Genomic DNA, 18,373 nt, shown 5'->3' on the forward strand with positions numbered 1-18,373 from the left:
AATCTTAAAAAGAAATAAAAAAAATAAAAGTTTTGTTATTTTACCTTTCACATTTAGATTTGCAATCTGTCTGGAATAGATTTTTGTGTATGGTCTGAGGTAGGGATTAAGAATATATTTTTTCCCCATATGGATATTCATTTGACCCAGTTTATCATTTATGGAAAAGACCATCCTTTCTCCACTGCTCTGCAGTGCCACCTTTTTCATAAAATAAGTGTCCAAATATGTGAAGCTCTGCTTCTGGACTAGCTATTCTGTTCCATGGGTTTAGTTGCCTATTCTTGCATAATATCATAATGTCATTTAAAAACTTGACGTTACGGGCGCCTGGGTGGCTCAGTCATTAAGCGTCTGCCTTCGGCTCAGGTCATGATCCCAGGGTCCTGGGATCGAGCCCCTCATTGGGCTCCCCGCTCCGCGGGAAGCCTGCTTCTCCCCCTCCCACTCTCCCTGCTTGTGTTCCCTCTCTCTCTGTGTCTCTCTCTGTCAAATAAATAAAATCTTTAAAAAAATTTAAAAAAAACTTGACATTAGCCTTAAAAAAGGGCTCACAGTTTTTTTTCAAGATTGTCTTGGTTATTCTTGTTCTTTGCATTTTAGTATAAATCTTAGGTCCATTTTGCATCTAAGAAAGAACACATGCTTTGATTTATATTGTACTGGATTTGTAGATAAGTTTGGAGAATCCATGTGTTTATAATATTGAGTATTCCAATCCGTGAACATGGTGTAGCCTTATATTTATTTAGACTGTATTTAATTTCTTTGGTGTTTTATAGTTTTTTGTGTAGAGGTCTTATACATCTTTCACTAGACCCAATTTAGGTATATGATAGTTCTTGCTACTGTTGTAAACATCAAAATCTAAAAAAGCATCAAAAGCTAAAAAAAAAAATCCTATGTTCTAATTATTAGTTTCTGCTACATTGAAGTATAGTTGAAATACAATTTCAACAATTTCTAGTTGAAATACAATTAATACTAGCATTGTATGCAGCAGTCTTGCCAAATTCACTTCTTAGAATTCTCATAGTTCATAACCGTTCTTTTGGGTTTTCTATGTACATAACCATGCTGAGAATAATGGCAGTTTTATTTCTTTCTTTCCAATTCTTATACTAGTTCTTTATTTTTTGCCTTGTTTCTTTGGCTGGGATCTTCAGCATGATGTTGTGGACAATGCTAAAAACAGACATCCTTGAGCAGGTGGAGGGGTGGGGGGAGAACCCTAATCAAGTGATCAGTGTTAATATCACCAATAATGGAACAAATCAAAATCATGATTCACTTACTAGAATGTGATTAGAAGGACACAGCATCAATTCTGGGAGATTCCTGTCCAAGATGCATGACCTGAATGGAAATGTGAGGAAACCTCAGATATATGCAAACTGAGGGACAGCCTACAAATAACTGGCCTGTAGTCTTTAAAAGGTTTAAGGTTGGGGCACCTGGGTGGCTCAGTCATTAAGTGTCTGCCTTTGGCTCAGGTCATGATCCTGGGGTCCTGGGATCGAGCCCCGCATCGGGCTCCCTGTTCAGCAGGAAGCCTGCTTCTCCCTCTCCCACTCCCCCTGCTTGTGTTCCCTCTCTCGTTGTGTCTCTCTCTGTCAAATAAATAAATTAAAAAAAAAAAAATTAAACAAATAAAACGTTAAAGGTCATGAAAGTCAGAGAACTGATGAATTGTTCTAGATCGAAGAAGACTAAAAAGACATAATGACTAAATGCAAAGAGTGACCTAAAGTGGATCCTTTTGTTCAGGGCATTATTGGGACAATTCACAAAACTTGAATGCAGTCAGAGGATTAGATGGTAATAATACATCAGTGTTAACTTCCTGATCCTGGTGGCTATGTGAAGGTCCTTGTTTATAGGAAAACACTCTAAAGTATTTTGGAGGTAATGGGGCATCATATCAGTAACTTACTCTCAGATTGTTCAGGACAACATTTCTTTGTACTCTCTTTGCAACTTTTCTATAATTTTACTTTGAGATTGTCTCAAAGTAAAAAAGTGAAATCAAAATAATCCAGAACACTTAATTCCAGAGAGGACCACCAGGTGGAGTCCTTAGACCAGAGAACTAGTTTTACTTGTCCCTTCTCTTTCTGGATTAAAAGAAGGGGTTTCTTTACTTTGAAAAAGGAAAGTTGTATGGATTTCCTTTGCTTCAGTACATGAACAGGGACATAAATCAAACTATAGGTGGTTTTATTCATTGTACGACGTCCCTATGAAGTTGAGATTACCTTTTTAAATTTCATTTCTTTTGGGTAAGTTTTCTTAACCTCAGCACTGTTGACATTTTGGGGCTAGGTAATTCTTCATTGTGGGGTCATCCTGTGCACTGCAGGATGTTTAACAGTACCCCTGGCTTCTGCTCACTAGATGTCCCGTTGTGACAACCAAAAATATCTCCAGACATTGACAAATATCCCCTAGGAGACAGAAATCTCCAACAGGTTGAGAACCACTGTTTTTAGCAACAGAATGTTCTCTGCTCTGAGCACTTTGGTTCCTCTTTGCTCAACAGGGAGCCTAGGAAGTATCTGATTACTCCTAGTGTGGCTGGTACATTGTGTATGTGTGTGTTGGGGAAGAGTGAAACTTTGGGTGGTGGGAACTGAACCCTGGGACCCAGGATTCTGGTGGGTGCTCAGTGCTGTATCACCTAGGGGTGCTGTTCTGTGCACAGACAAACCAAAGAGCCTGGGGTGTCAGGAAAGGCCTTGGGCAACGAGCCAGGAAGGATAAGGCCTGGGCTCAAGGAAAGAAAGCAGTAGAGAAGGCTAGGGTGGGCAGAACCCAGATGCCTCCCAGCTTAATGGGCAGAACCTTAAGATGCTGGAGAATGGCCTTGGTTTCTATTATCCTTGTTTATTCTCATTAAAATGTCCTTTCTGCTTCACTTCTCCACCTCCTTCCCTTTCTATCCTCTGATCTGGACCTCCACCCTTCACCTGCTCCCAGGGGCCCCAGCATACCTCAAGCATTCAAGCATACAGCCCTCTTCAGCCATATTATGGTGATTCAAATGCAGTGGAGGGCAGTCTCCCCAGACTCCAGTGCGCCCTACGGCTGGCCCCCTTTACGCCATGTTGCCCTCCTGGTTTCTTTAAAGTTCAATTCTTTCCCTTTCCGTTATAGGTATAGCTTCTGTAAAAAGTGCAGCTTCCCCCAACCGTTTCGAGAGTTACAAAGTGTCAAGTCAGCAGTGGCCTGGGAGGGATGGAGATGAGCCTGTGGGGACCACCGGGAGGTGCCAAAGAATTTGGGGACAAGGTCAGAGGACTATCATCTCCTGGAAATAAAGCTAGGTTAAAACAAATGCATTGTGGCTGGATTTGGCCAACTACAGAATTAACCCCCCTCCTACAGAGAGCCAGCCCCCCTCCCTAGAGACAGGAAGGGAGCCACCTTGCCAGTGTATGGCCCAACGCAAGTCACTTTACCTCTATGAGCCTCAGTCTACGAAACAACAGATTTAGGGGAGATGACCCGTGACTTTATCCCATAAAGCAAAATCAATAAATATGTCCCCGCCTTTACTGAGTCTAAATATCCTTAAGGTTGGGCCATGTGTGAACAGGCATTTTCTATGGTCGGTCCTTTTTAACAAGGTGGTGTTTTGTCCGTAGGACTTTGTGAACAGCTTCTCAGCTTGCCACCACCCTCAGCAGCCCCAGGACCGGCCAGCCCCGCCACTGCGATGAGGGTCGTGCACTCTGAGGCTGCCTGGTTGGCTTCTTATAGTGGCGGGTGTCCTTTGGTGGGTGTCCTTTGGGAATAAAAGGAATTTATTTCTGATTCAGTCCCAAACATGTTAGACCATAGCTCTCAGTGGCTAAAGAGCTCCAGGGGGCTAAAATGGTGCCTTGCACCAGAGATACTTAGCAATTGCTGGTTTTGATTCCATGTCGGTCTCATGGGGGATGTTGAACCCTTACCAATATTCTGCCCTAGTCCTGGCTACTGTCTCCCGGACACACTCACTCAATCCTTCGTTGCCTCACATTGACAGCTCCCGGTGTCGTGCTCATGGTGGGTAGCTGTCAAGGTTGTGTGGCCGACCCCCACCTTCTGAGAGCTACACAGTGCTCCCCTCCTCTGGCTCTGAGGTTGCTGGAAAGTTCCCTGCAGCCGTGTTCTACTATACAAACTCCCTGTGGCCACAGCTGGTGGGGCTGGATGAACACTGATACGAAGCAGGATAACCAGGGCCAAGAAGCAGATTCAGAAAGCTTACCTAGGGAGTTTGATCCGTACCAGTTTTGCCTGGGAGATGTCAGTGGTCTTGTCATTTGTCCTAACTGGAGAGGCCAGGAGGACAGACTACAGGCAATGAGGGTCCAGGTCACATTTAATGCTGGCCCCAGGGGTCCCAAGGCCCAGCTGCACCCTTCCTGAAATTCCGAGTCAACCCTGGAGTCCTAAAACAGGGCCCCTCACCCACTTTTGTTTTTCCCTAAGTCAGTTCTAGTTGGTGCATTTCCTTTATTTGTAGCCATAAAGGCTGCAAATAAACGCCAAAAATGTGCTGGATTCCCAGCAAGTACAAGCTTCTGAGCTCAAAGAGAGGCCATGGTAAAAATCCCATGCAGCACAAAAACCCGTGGGTACAGGGATTTCAGTCACTGTGCAAAAGACAAGCTGTGACCTAACTAAGTCCCACTTGGCAGCTATAGGTGAAGAGGCACGCGGTCCGGGCTGCGGGGGGCGCCCCCTTGACAGGAGGCGGGCATCCCTATATCCAGCCCCACCACCCAACCGGGCTTCTGTGGCCCGAAGAAGGTCGGTTACCAAAGGACACCCTGAGCCTGGAACTCTGGGAATTTCTCCCGTGACTTCATTACACGAACATTCGCTAAAGCCCGAAGACCTTCCACTTAATGACATCAAAGAGATCCAAAACCATAAATAAAGCCATTTCACACATGGGTCAACCCCCACGTCTCATCGTTTCATCGTTGTGCCTTGGAAAGAAATATGGGCTTCTTTGTCATGGGATGTTAACTCTTTTATTAACTTAGGGTTAACATTGTATTTGCTTTGTGAATTTCTCTTTTGAAGTTGTGGATTCAAAAAACAATAGCTGAGTTCCCCCAGCTCCTAGGGGACAAGGCAAATGCATTACAGTCAAAGAGGGGAGCAGGACAAAAATGGAGAACGAGCTCGAAAAAATTTAAGGCAAATGTCACTCCCATATTGAAGGGAACTGATCAAGCAGGTCTGCATTTCAATGAAAATATATGAAATATTTGTCAAAATAATTAACATTGGTAAAAATTAGAACACGTAGCTTATAAAATGCCTACACAGGTTTGGCAGAAATCAATCCAACCGTGTCGTTAGGCTCACAGAACACAGACACAGGAGCATCCACCTCAGGAACAAGTCTCCCAGCGAGCAGAGGCCAAGGGTATTTCAAAAGCAATTCCACAAAATGGGCAGCGATAGGATTAATGACTCTTGGGCTGGGTTTCCATTTGGGGAAGAGGAATTGCTTAAGTCACTGGGGCTCCTTGTGGCTGGCCCCCCGGGATGCCTCCTGGGGACCCTCCTCAGAAGGCTCTGCGTCAGGTCGAGGTGATCATTCGGACCAGGAGACTCCTGGAGACGCGACAGAACGCGGTGACAAGGTGCGCTCGGCTCACCTCCAGGACAGTGCGGTGGAGAAAGGAAGGGTCTTCCCGTCCAGATGTGGAATGGGACATTCTAAGACTTCGCTGCAGCTCCAGAAGTAGCTGACTGTGGAGAAACAGACGTCCTCCCCAGTGGTCATATATTTTACGCCCCCAAGTCTATCTTATTTACAGTCCGACCAGACCGTCCCCAGAGCGCTCTGTGGCCGGCGGGGGAGGAGGTACGCGCTGGGCCGGGCGTCCCGCACCGGGAGCCCGGAGCCCGGGCCCGGCAGGTGAGATTCACTGAGGCTGCACGAAAGCACGGGGAGAAGAGTGATGTGTGAAGCCAAGCATCTTGCCTTTCTGCTTTGGTCTTGAAGATTCAGTAAACGTATGGTCCCAGAAGCTGCTCCGAAGCTGGAGCTGTGGCTTCCCGGCATTCCTGTTGTTCCCGTTGGGGGGTCTGCCAGAAGAACGGAGCCGGCAAGCAGAGTTTGAGAGGCGACCGCTGTCTGAGGGACACCGCCTCGAGGCCCACCACCCATCTGGGCCGAGTGCTCAGGGATGCCGCAGAAGGACCTTGTTCCCGGGGAGATAAAGCTGTCGGGTGCGGGGCACCCCTGCGACAGGCTCGGGCTGACAGTGTGGAGAAGAGGCGGGTGGACGGACGGACAGGAGGGGCCCCTACCCCGCCAGGAGGCACGTGCGGCAGCAGAACTGAATGAACAGCTTCCGTTCACAGAGCCGGTTGGACTTCACCATCTCACAGAACGTCTCGTCAGCTGGGGTCCCACCAGGAAAGAGAAAGGGGGGACATGTCAGACTTTGGGGCCTGTTAAGATTGTTCCAACCATCCCCTTTCACTGGCCCCCATGATGGACCGGGCGGGGGAGCGGAACCGGGGGTCACAGAGGAAGTGGGGACAGCGCCAGAGTGGCCCTCACCATCTTCCCATGACATGCAAAGTCTGGTGTGGCAGAGGGAGCACCGAGCACGCAGGGGTTCATGCCGCGATAGACGGGGGCGGGGCTCGAGGCAGTGTGGAGGGTGGAGGGGGGGCTGCACCAGTCGGGCCTCAGGGCTCCTGCGCACCTGTCTTTCTAGATAACTGTGGTGGGGGGAAAACTAGTAGGAAGACTCTGGGGGTGGGGGGAGGCTAGGAGGGACAGGCATGGAGGCTGCTCCTGCGTCCTGGGAGCACCCCAAACCAGATGGGATAGGAGGGAGAGGAATGTCAAGGCTAATGGGAAGGGGAAGAGGGAGGGAGGCCAGCCCATCCCAGCTGGCTGCTGGCTTTTGAAGCTGCCTGGCCAGTGATGGGACCTGGGAGACCCTCCTGTGACCGCCCCACTTTCTCGGGCTGGATATATAACCTGAGCAGGTGTCATCCTACCGAGGGTGCTTCCTAGCCTTTGAAAGCACACAATTCTGCAAACCAAAGAAGTGACCAAACACCAAGGCAAGGAGGCCATGTGGAGATCGGCAGGGCACGCCGGGTTTGTGCTCGGCCAGGGCGGGGCCAGTGACGGCTCCATGGGACAGAAGGAGGGTGAGAGGCGTCCCTGATGGTCACCCAGAGGAGTGGCCCGCACACCCGTTCAGAGGGTCTGCTGTCCTGCATCTCCTTTTCCTTTCTCTTTGACCAAACACCAGGGAGCTGAGCTCCTGCAAGGGCAGCCCCGAGGTTAACTGAGGTGCCCCCCGCTGCCCCGCGGGTGCTCACCGTTGCTGCACGTGTGGTTGGTGATGCACGTGTTCCCCAGCAGCGTGAAGCCCGTCTTACACCTGCTGCAGTTTCTGCTGGAGCCTTCGCAGCTCAGGCAGCTCTCGTCACACCTGCGGGAGGACACAGGTTCATGCTGCTGCTGGGGGAAGGGACCAGGCACCCCTCCCGCAGCCCCCCTACCCTCCTGCGCAGCACCCGCCCTGCAACTGCGTGAGACCCCAGCCAAGCATCTACACATCCTTGCACCTGTCTGACTGCACTATTGCCCTGGGGGGGGGGGGGCGTGCAGTCGGTCACGGCCAGTCGGCAGGAGCCTGCTCGCGGTGGGGGGTTGATGGGCCCAGGTCCCGGTGGCCCAGACTCCCTGTGGCTCACCTGGACACCTTCTTGGACACTGTGGCACCCACCCCACAGCTGGCTCCTCAAGCAGCATCAGCACATGCACCCCTGGGCAGCTGCCCAGCTCGGACGGCCATAGGGTTGGCACTCAGGGACAGGCATATGGCAAACCCGTTCCGGGAGTGGGCCTGGGGGACCGCTGCGGCCCAGGAGGCTGAGCGTCCCTCACACTGAAGCCGACCTCCCCGCAGGGCAGGCGGGCAGGGGGCGGCTCTTCCAGTTCCTGCCCCAGAGATGGAACCCGGGGCTCTTTCTAATGCAGAGTTCCGTGACCCCGGGGGAGGGCTGGCACACGGCGGCCCGCAAGCCACATCCAGCAGCTGCACTGCAACAGTCACCCGCTCATCTATACATCAGCTGTGGCTGCTTCCGCCGTGGCAGAACCGAACGGCTGTGACGGAGACCACAGGGCCTGCCGAGCCCAAACTACTGGCCACCAGGCCCTCTACAGCAAGAGCCGACCGTCCCTGCCCCAGGGCCTGCAGCCGCACCTGCTGCCTTTTCTGAGCCCAGCTCCTGGTGACTGCGTCTCCCGGCGCTCCAGCCTGCCGCCCACCTTCTCCGCGGAGGCCCGCCGCCGGTGGAACCGCCCCGGAGGCGGAGCTCAGGCCGGTGGGCGGGGCATCCCGAGCTCGAGCCTGGCTCCCGCCCCTCGGCCCTGCGCGGCCCTGTCTTTGCTGAGGACACATGCCACCTGCCCAGTCGGCGACCAGATGCCATCAACGAGGCTCCTGTAGGCCTCTCCCCGAAGCAGCCTTGGCTTCTGATTGCACCTTTGATTCTGCCTGCGTGGAGCCCCTGGTGGGTCACGCCCTTGGCCCGGATGAGAGGTGGGCTTTGTTCTTCTGGTGCAGGATGGCCCCCACGCTGGAGTTCAGGCCCGCAGTCTGTATTCCTAAATGGGTGAATTCCGAAGGCAAACCTGCCCTTCTGATGTCCTCCTCCGATAGCAAGAGCTTGGCCACCGCCCCCCACAGACAACCTGGAGGGGAGGGCGGGGCCTGCTCGGTGGGACCCTGTTTCTGTGCACTTTGGGGAAGCCGCTAGGGTCTGGCCCCCGTCCTGCTGCGCCTTGGGGGTGGCCCAGCCACAGACCCGATGCCACAGCACAAGGGATGACTCCCCCTGGGGATTCCTGGCTTCTTTTACCACCACCCCTGTAGGACCAGAACCAGGGCCTCACCTCACTCTTCAATGGGGGATCAGTCCTCTCAAAGGCCTGGGGCCAGCACTCCCAGGCTGTGGCTGAGGGCTGCTTCAACGTAATGGTGAGTGGCGCAGGCTAAGGTAGAGGAATCCACCTGCTTGGATTTGGAGAAGTAAGCCTTCTTCCACCAAGCTCAGGGGTCTCCCTGCCAGCCCCAAGTGGGAACGCAGGTGGGTCAGTCTTCTATGGCTGTGTAACAAACTACCACAAACCTGGCAGCTTAACACAACTCCATTCAGTATCTCCCAGCTCTGCAGGCAGAGAATCCTGGGCAGGCTCCGAGCAGCTCCCGGCTTGGGGGCTCACAAGGCCCAGGTCAAGGAGTCGGCTAGCCTGGGTTTGGATGTGGAGGTCCCAGCTCAGGGGAAGAATCCAGCATCATGCTGTTCCCGGGGAGGGATGATGCCCCTCCAGGTAACCCCCCTCCTCCCCCCCCCATCACCACCACCAACTGCCTTGAGGTCCCTGCTTCTCTGAAAGACCCTCTTGGCTCCCTTCTGCCCCGCAGGTAGTCCTCTTAGGCAGGGGGCTTTCAAACACCTCTGGTTCTGTCACTTTCTATGGTACCGACTTCCCCCACAAAACACCATGGCAGCTTTGCCCTGGCAAACTCTGGAAGTGGGCCTGCCCACTGTAGCCCCTCTTCCCTTCTTCCCCGCTCCACTGTGGGGGCCAGGTCCTCTTCCTTCCTTTCGCCTTTAGGCTGTTCCTGGTGAGAGTCAGCACGTCTTATCACACTTCAGTCTGAGCACAGAACAAAGCCGAAGGCAGGCCTGAAGTCTGCCCCACTGATCACCCGTGAGGGGCGGAGGGAGCAGAGGACAGTGGGGAGGCCTGGGGGCATGAGAGGCTAACCAGCCCTCAGGCACGTACCCCACTGAATTGCTCTCTGTCTTCAGAGAGGTCCTTGCTTGCTCTTCTGGGTCCTCTTACTAAGCCTTAGGGGTGTCCAGTGACTCTTTTGAGATCTTTATCATGGACTCTTTCCACTTTGGGCCTCATTTCGCAGGTCTTCTTGGCATCCTGGTTGCCAACCCAGCAGGCCTGATTCCTGGCCTGGCTTTTCCACGGAGCTGTCCCGGACCCACCAGCCAGGGCTAGCCACAGCATCACGCAGCGTCCTGGGGCCTGGAGGAGACCAGACCCTAAAAGCTGCACAACCAAGCAGCCCAAGTCTATTCTTCCTTCAGGAGGAATCCACATGGAAGGGGTCTTCGGAGCCAGGGGACTCTACAGATGGAAGCTTCCTGAAAGGCAGGCATTTCACCACCTCAGCGCCTTGTGTGGGGCTCCTCCTGGGGGTGTATCTCCCAGATCTGCTGTATGAGCCCCAGCACTGGACTCCCCTCCGGGCCTGAAAGCTTTCCCTCCTGTGGAAATAAGCACCCAGAAGCTGCTATCCCCTGATGTCAAGGAGGGGCTTGGGGGGCTGCCTACCTCCCGCCTCCTGGGCTGGGGAGGCCATAGTTTCTGGGTGCCCCACGGGGGGCCGGTGGCCACACTCATGGGGATGCCCAGCATCCTGTGGGATCCTGCGCATCTGATGAACGAAGGTGATTATCACTGTTTAATTCCACATTCTCCCCGGGCTGCTGTACTTAGTGTAATTACCCTTGAACCAGCAGGCTCGTTAAAATGAAAGGCTTACTTCAGACACCCACGCCGAGGACCCTACACAGGACTCAGCAAAGCTGGATGAAGGTGGCAAGTTTCCTATTTCAAATCAGCTCAAAAGAGGAGGCTGACTCCTGCCCAGATACATAATCCCTTGGGACCTTCTTTGGTGAGTCAAAAAAGTACAAGGACTTGGTGGTCTCTCATTGGCTGACTGTAAGGTTTTTTTTGTTTGTTTGCTTGTTTTTTTTTTTCTTTTTCTTTTTCTTTTTTTTAAGATTTTATTTACGGGGCACCTGGGTGGCTCAGTCGTTAAGCATCTGCCTTCGGCTCAGGTCATGATCCCGGGGTCCTGGGATCAAGGCCCGCATCGGGCTCCCTGCTCAGCGGGGAGTCTGCTTCTCCCTCTGCCACTCCCCCTGCTTGTGTTCCCTCTCTCGCTGTGTCTCTCTCTGTCAAATAAGTAAATAAAATCTTTATTTACTTATTTGACAGAGAGAGAGAGAGAGAGCACAAGCAGGGGGAGTGGCAGGCAGACAGAGAGGGAGAATCAGGCTTCCTGCTGAGCAGAGAGCCCAATGCGGGGCTTGATCCCAGGACCCCAGAACCATGACCCGAGCCAAAGGCAGACGCCTAACTGACTGAGCCACCCAGGCGCCCCACTTATTTTTGTTTTAAGAGAATAAATTAGAACCCAGAGCAGTTCTCAAACACAGCCTGGGGAGGCAACCCCACTGTGTGTCCCCATCTGTGAGTCGGAAAGACAGGGCAAGGTCTCCCCAGCCCTGCCGTAGTATGCGTCTCCAGGGTTCCCTAGTTTTGAGTTTATTTCAGAGGGAAGGCCCCTCCTCCACCCCCATCATCATTATTTTCCAGTCCGCCTTGCACCACCTCATTATTGCTCTCACCCTGAATAAGACGGGCTGCCCTGCCTGTCCTGGGATCCAAGTTATGAAGTCCAGAGGAAAGGCAGTAACTATTCAGCAAGACAAGAGGACACCCAAGCAAACGGCTTCTTCTTCCACGGCTCATGTCCAATGAGAAAGAGAAGGAAAACTACAGGGCTGGAAGCTACCAAACAAGAATGGTGCATAACGCAGACACACATGGAAAGGAGAGTGAGAGGGCTTACAGCCTATGTTCACTGACTGCATAGGGAATGGTTTTAGAATGAGGACATTGGACCTAAATTTTCTCTAATGTAAAATGAAGAAAAAAACAACAACAACAAAACCAACCACATGGTTTCCTTAATTACCCCCAGTGTGAATGCATCCTGGGTTTGGCACAGAGGGGAGCTCCCGTGGAGTCTGCCACGGGGGTGTGAGTACCACCAGGCAGGCACCTTGTTATTCTACTTCCTGCCCCGACCCAGCTACAGAGCACCCGGCACTCAAAACTCATTAAATGAACAAAGGAATGAAAGCCACCAGCCAACTTGTGACCTTGGCAATCACCAGCTACAGGGGACCCCTCCGCTCTAAATGGGTTCCGGTACCCCACCATACCTTCGGCACCCTCTACAGTGATGTGATGTGGCACCCTCCCCCAGCCCCAGGGAAGAGGCCACCAGACTTGGCCCTCTGGCTGCTACTTCACTTGCACAGGCAACCACCATTCCTGGCAATCCTTTTTTGTTTTTTAAGATTTATTTATTTATTTTAAAGATTTATTTATTTATTTATTTGTCAGAGAGAGAGAGAGAGAGAGAGAGAATGCACAAGCAGGGGGAGTGGCAGGCAGAGGGAGAAACAGGCTCCCCACTGAGCAAGGAGCCCAATGTGGGACTCGATCCCAGGACCCTGGGATCATGACCTGAGCCGAAGGCAGATGCCTGACAACTGAGCCACCCAGGTGCCCCAAGATTTATTTATTTATTTGAAAGAGAGAAAGAGAGAGAGAGAGCATGAGCAGGGGGAGGGGGAGAGGGAGAGAGAGCATCTCAAGCAGACTCTCTGCTGAGCGTGGAGCTCAACGTGGGGCTCGATCTCACAACCCTGAGATCATGACCTGAGCCGAAATCAAGAGTAGGACGCTTAACCGACTGAGCCACCCAGGCACCCCATCCATTCCCCAGCAATCTTGGTCTGAGCCAGGAAGACCGTCTGAAAGGACTGCGTACCTTCGGCACACTTTGTGGGGCAAGCCCGTCATCTCCTCTGGATAGAAACCTTCGCCACAGGCTGACACACATTTCCAGTCTTGGAAGTGCAAGTTTGCCGCACAGTGAATACATTCTTCTCTGCTGGGCCCTGGGGGGTGTGGGACAGAAGCAGATGTCAGGGGCCGCCCACCTGTGACCACGTTCCAGGCCTGCCACAGTGCCCTGGGGATCTGGAGTATGGTCCGGATGCCCCATGTCCATCACCGCAGCTGGGGGTCCCAGGTGCCCACCCTCTGTCTGTACCAGGCCATCTTCATCCACGTCCCCATTTCATAGGGAGGGATGTGGAGGCAGGAGCCAGGCTCAGCATACTTCCCACTGCCTGTGCCATGTCTGATGGCCCTGACTCCAAGTATTTCCTTGCCAAGAGGCCTCGGTCCTACTGCTTTTTGCTGGAGGCAGCCCGGTGTGGCTTGGAGGACTGCACCAATGTGCTGCACCAAACTGAGACATGCTGGAAATGCAGAATCCATAACACACTGGATTCCAAACACTTAGCATAAAAACAGAATGGAAAAGTGCTTATTTTTTATGTTCATTCTATATTGAAATGATGATATTTTAGGTACACTGGGTTAAATAAGCTATGTTATTATCCTTATTTCTGCCTGTTCCTCTAGGAAATTTAACATCGTATCAACGGCTCACGTTTGCAGCTCGTATATTTCTTTGGGACAGATCACCTTGTAGGATGTGGGAAAAGCAAAGGTAGAGATTTGGGGGGGGATGGTGTGGACAGGAAGTCCGTGTGGACAACCAGGCCATTTTTGACAACAGAGAACAAACAACTAAGGGCTTATGGAGTGGGGAATGGCAACCCCAAGAGACAAAAGCTCAGAAGGAAGGACCAAGAGGGAGAACCTGCAGTTCAACCAAGTAGACTCATCAGCCTGCGGCAGATGTTGGTCTAGAATGAAGAAATTGCTATCCGTCTGTCCATTTGTTCATTCACTCATTTAACAAGCAGTACGCCACGGGAGTCTACTCTGCCAAATGTCGCTGAGAAGCACCTGATGGGGTGGCAGAGACAGCAAGGTGGTCACTGGCTGATAGCTTAGGGGGTTGAACATGGGGAGAAGTCCTCTTAGATGCGTATGGTGACCACAGACCCTTGTTAAACTTCTTCCTTTAATTCCACTGTGGTCTTTGGTTGAGGCCTGGCAGCTAAGGCAGTGATCTTGGGCTCTTTTCCTGGAGTAGCTTCTGGACTTAGAAGGGGCCTCTTGGCTGTGTCAAGGGAAAACCCCCTTATAGACGGGGGTCTGCAGGGTGGTCCCACCAGCCCCAAGGCTCAGTGCTCTGGCAGCTGGTTTCATCTCTCAGAACCACAACTTTAGGCCTGAAAGGGAATTCTGAGCTCATCCAGCATTGTGAGTGGGATGCAGAAGCAGGACCCCTTAGGGGTCAAGGGCCTCCATAATGAACAACTGCCTACCCACCCATAGTGTCCATGTGGGATGTCCTCCTTCCTTCACCGCAATGCCCCATAAACGTGTAGGGTTTCTGTCCAGTTACGTTATGTCATTGTAGATGGAAGACTGCTCCTGTGCTTTGGCCACCCCCCCCATCCCCATCATTTATCTCCAGGGAGCATTCGGCATTGGCCACTTGGCCCTTGGAAGCCCAGGGCCTCAGGAGCTGTGTGGTCTCTGTGGCTGTCCCTGCTGGGGGCCTCCCCTGCTGAACCCTGTTACCCACATTCTCCTGCCTCGGTCACTAGGGTCCTTAATGCCTAAAGAGCTTCTGTGGTGGGAAAGAACCCCCGTTTGTGTTTGTATGGTTGACCCTTGACCAACATGGGTTGGGGCCCCAACCCCTCATGATGTCAAAAATCTGCATATAACTTTGGATTCCCCCAAAACTTAACTACTAAGAGCCTACTGTTGGCTAGAAGCCTTTCTAATAACATAAACAGTCAATTACCACATATTGTGTGTTATACGTATGATATACTGCATTCTTAGAATAGAGTCAGCTAGAGAAAAGAAAATGGTTAAGAAAATCATAAGGAAAAGAAAATACATTTACTCTACTGTATTTACTGAAAAAAATCAATGTCTAAGTGGACCCACGCAGGTCAAACCCACGTCGTTCAAGGGTCAATTGTATTTATTTTTAAAAGTTCAATTTACTAAACTTGAAAGTGGACGAAGCACATTCAGCTGGGGAAGAGGAGAAAGTTCTGGAAACGGATGGTGGTGAGGTACAATGTGAATGACTTAATGCCACTGAAATGTACACTTAAAAACAGTTAAGATGGCAAAATGATGATAGGGATATTTTGCTGCAACAAAAAAAGCTGATTAAACACAAATTTTCAGGACCAACTATTTTCACAATTACCACAATCTATGAACTTGAGAACCCAAAGTCTCTTAAGGATTCTAATAAGTCACAAGTCTTTACAGGCTTCAGATACTTGCAAAGCATCCACAGATCCTAACACTAAGAGCAAAATGGGGTTTGCTTACTCGGGACCCAATACATCATTTGTGAGGCCTACTACAAAGTGAACACGTGAGGTCCTTGTTCCAAATGCAGGAAAAATGTGCTATTAAGGGTACTAACATATAACGTGCTTTCCTTGCTTCTGCAATCTCTCTCTCCAGCTGTCTTGGAGCTTTTATCTGCTATTTCATGCCCTTCTCCCTTGGGCAGAGGCCTGAGGAAGGGATGCCCATGGGCGAGGGCTGACCCTCACACAGACCTGGGTCACCACCACTCAACTTGTCATGCATATGCTTTACCAGCTGCACAGTCCTGACCAGTGTGCCATGCCCCAGCTGGGGACAAGTTGAGCCAGGCACCTCCCCGTCCCACGGGTCCTCTACAGCAACCCATGGCTGTCAAGCAACCCCAAGGGGTCACATCCTCTATACCAGGACTTTGGGTATCTGGACCAGGATAGGCAAGAGGCTCGTCCAAATGCCCTGGGGCACTGCCAGCCCCGGGTGGAGACAGATGCCACCATGTCCCACCCTGCACTTGTCCCCGACCACCACCCTGCCCATGACCATACCCCCGTATCGGTGATGGGCAGCAGTGATCACTGAGTTGGGGCAGGGAGGGAAAGGCTAGGTGGGTGGGCCTGGGGCTTCCAGGGGCTGGGGAGCTGACAGCTAAGAACAGCAGCTTCTGACACAGAATCACATCTGACACAGAGCAAAAAACCTCCAGGCAACTCAGAGCAGAGAAGTCGGTCCTCTCCCGGGGAAGCTGCCAGGGAGTGGATGCGTGCATGTCAGGAGCTCAGAAGGAAGCCAGGCAGGCGGGCACATGGAGGAAGGGAGACACCCCCCATCCCCCCCAGACAGCCTAGCCCCGCACGCCCTTGAATTAAATGCCTGAAGTGACAGAAAAGTCACTGGGTTGAGATAGGAGAAACTACGAGCATCTCTATAAAGCTATTTGCCAACAGGCAGCCTGGGGCCGCGGAGAAAGAAAAGTAAATTGAATTATTGAAACCAAAAGCGGTGTAAAGACACATTTCTGAATTTTATGGATACGGTGACTCTGAAATTTAAATAAGTGACATCGGCGCTGCTCCTTAATCAACCTGGGCTAAACAAGGGGACAAAGAAAACAAAGAATAAGAATGAGAGCAAAAAAATAAGAGGGCAAATGGCTAGGAAAAACAGCTCAACTGCCAGGGGTGGAGAACGCTTCCAAATGCTGAGCTCCCGCTACTATGGGGTTGTCCCAGGAAGGGTGTCCCAGGAATGCACATCCCCTGCAGGCTTCTGGGGTGCCGGCCCTGGCCACAGCCTCGCTTCCTGTCCACACCTGGAAAGCACAGCTGATGCCCACATGGGGCTCACGTGAGGGTCAGGAGGAGAAGACTTAACCTGTAGTGTATCCGAGCCCACAAAACCCATAATGCACTTCAACATCTAGTGCAAATAACTCTGCAACAGGAAACCCCATAAAACGAGCACATTCTCTGCTCTTCTGCATAAAAACAGTGCCTGGGAGACATCTGTGCTATCATCTTTGTGGGGAACTATAATACACATAAAACCGTTTATAGAAGCCTTTTCCTCTTTGAATAAAATGTTCAAAATAAGGGAAGCTAGGTACAAAGAAGGAAGGCTATGTTTTTTAGAGAGCCTCCTTGGCTTCACCACCGGAATCTGCCCCCACCTCTCGGAAGCTTTATATTCTTGCCTTTCTGCGGGGAGGGCTGAGCTCCAGGCAAAGCAGCTCCTGAGCGGTTCGCTTCCCTCCACGGCCCCCAGAGCATCCGCCACCTGGCTGGGCTTCTCAGGCCGGGGAAACCCAGGCTGGCTCATTCAAAGTGAGGTCTTATGGTTTTTCTTTATTTTGAGTTTTTAAAATTGTGAGGAAAGGAACAGAACATCAAATTTACTGTAGCAACCATTTTTAAGGGTACAGTTCAGTGGCATGAAATACATCTGCACTGGCATGAAGCTGTCCATCACCACCATCCATCTCCGGAACTTTTCATCTCCCCCCGCAACTGAAACTCTGTCCCCATTAAACACTAATTTCCGGGGCGCCTGGGTGGCTCAGTTGGTTAAGCGACTGCCTTCGGCTCAGGTCATGATCCTGGAGTCCCTGGATTGAGTCCCACATCAGGCTCCCTGCTCGGCGGGGAGTCTGCTTCTCCCTCTGATCCTCCCCCTCTCATGTGCTCTCTCTCTCTCATTCTCTCTCTCTCAAATAAATAAATAAAATCTTAAAAAAAAATAAAAATAAATAAACGCTAATTTCCCCCTTCCCCCTTCCCCCACTCCAGTCCCCTGGAAGGGCCCCTGTGATTGAATGTTGCAATACCCAGCGAAGCCCAGGGAGTCTTGGGGTTTTCCTGGCTTTGAGACAGTTCGCCCAGAGTCAGTGACCCAGGTTCCAACCGTCGGGCATAATGAAAGCAAGGCCCCTGCACGTGATGAACTCACCCACACAGGTTTGGCAGGTGTGATGGCATTCCCCACATTTGATTAGCTCAGAATCAAAGTAGGTGCCTGGTTCACAGTCTGGAATGCAGCTGCCCCGTGCAAGGCTGTTGAAAAGAAAAAAAAAAAGAAAGCTTGTTTTCATATCCCTTCCAAAATTCTAATGAAATTACGATCCGCTCTCAATCGCCTTTCATGAGAGGGAAGGGAAGTTGCTAAAGCACGGCTCTTTGTGTCGCTTGAGGTTCCAAGCTAACGAAAGCAGGGAAAGAGTGGTCCTAAGTCAGCCCGAGGCCCCGCAGGAAGGGATGGCCCGGACCCAGAAGCCCCAGGCTCCAACCCCAATCCCCGGGGCCGAATCCTCGGGCTCTCTCTCGGCTCAGGCTCTCTCGTGGTCTCTGCTGGCTTCTCTGCACCGACATGAACCAAACTGGAAGCCAAACCCTGAGAGGAGAAAGTGAGCTTGTGTGGGTCAGCCCCGGAGGCAGGCTGGCTCAGTCCCAGCCTCCACGCAGTGTGAGCACTGATGACGTGTGAATGGGGGTGGCGGTGGCCAGACAGGTCCGAAAAGCCCGATCCATGCCTGACTCCACCCTGCTGGAAACCTCCGGTCCCTCACAACAACCTGGAAATCACGTCCGCTCCTGGGACCCGACAGGCCCCGCCTGATACCGTTCCTTCCTTCCTGGCTCACCCCGTGGGTGCCTACTTCACCTTGCT

General features: G+C 51.8%; 1 protein-coding gene across 1 annotated transcript in view; it reads right to left on the reverse strand.

The window, feature by feature from the left end:
* Positions 1 to 5,001: 5,001 nt before the first annotated feature.
* The window catches only part of PCSK6 (proprotein convertase subtilisin/kexin type 6), a gene marked incomplete at its 5' end in the record, with an annotated part of 180,610 nt that continues 167,238 nt past the window's right edge, over positions 5,002 to 18,373 (reverse strand). Inside the window, 4 exons of the mRNA XM_032391278.1 lie at positions 5,002 to 6,412; positions 7,354 to 7,466; positions 12,699 to 12,828; positions 17,657 to 17,760. Of these exons, the coding sequence (XP_032247169.1) occupies positions 6,315 to 6,412; positions 7,354 to 7,466; positions 12,699 to 12,828; positions 17,657 to 17,760 (445 nt within the window). The remainder of the gene's footprint in view (positions 6,413 to 7,353; positions 7,467 to 12,698; positions 12,829 to 17,656; positions 17,761 to 18,373) is intronic.

The sequence above is a fragment of the Phoca vitulina genome, unplaced genomic scaffold (assembly GCF_004348235.1).
Source record: "Phoca vitulina isolate PV1807 unplaced genomic scaffold, GSC_HSeal_1.0 scaffold61, whole genome shotgun sequence".
NCBI lineage: Eukaryota > Metazoa > Chordata > Mammalia > Carnivora > Phocidae > Phoca > Phoca vitulina.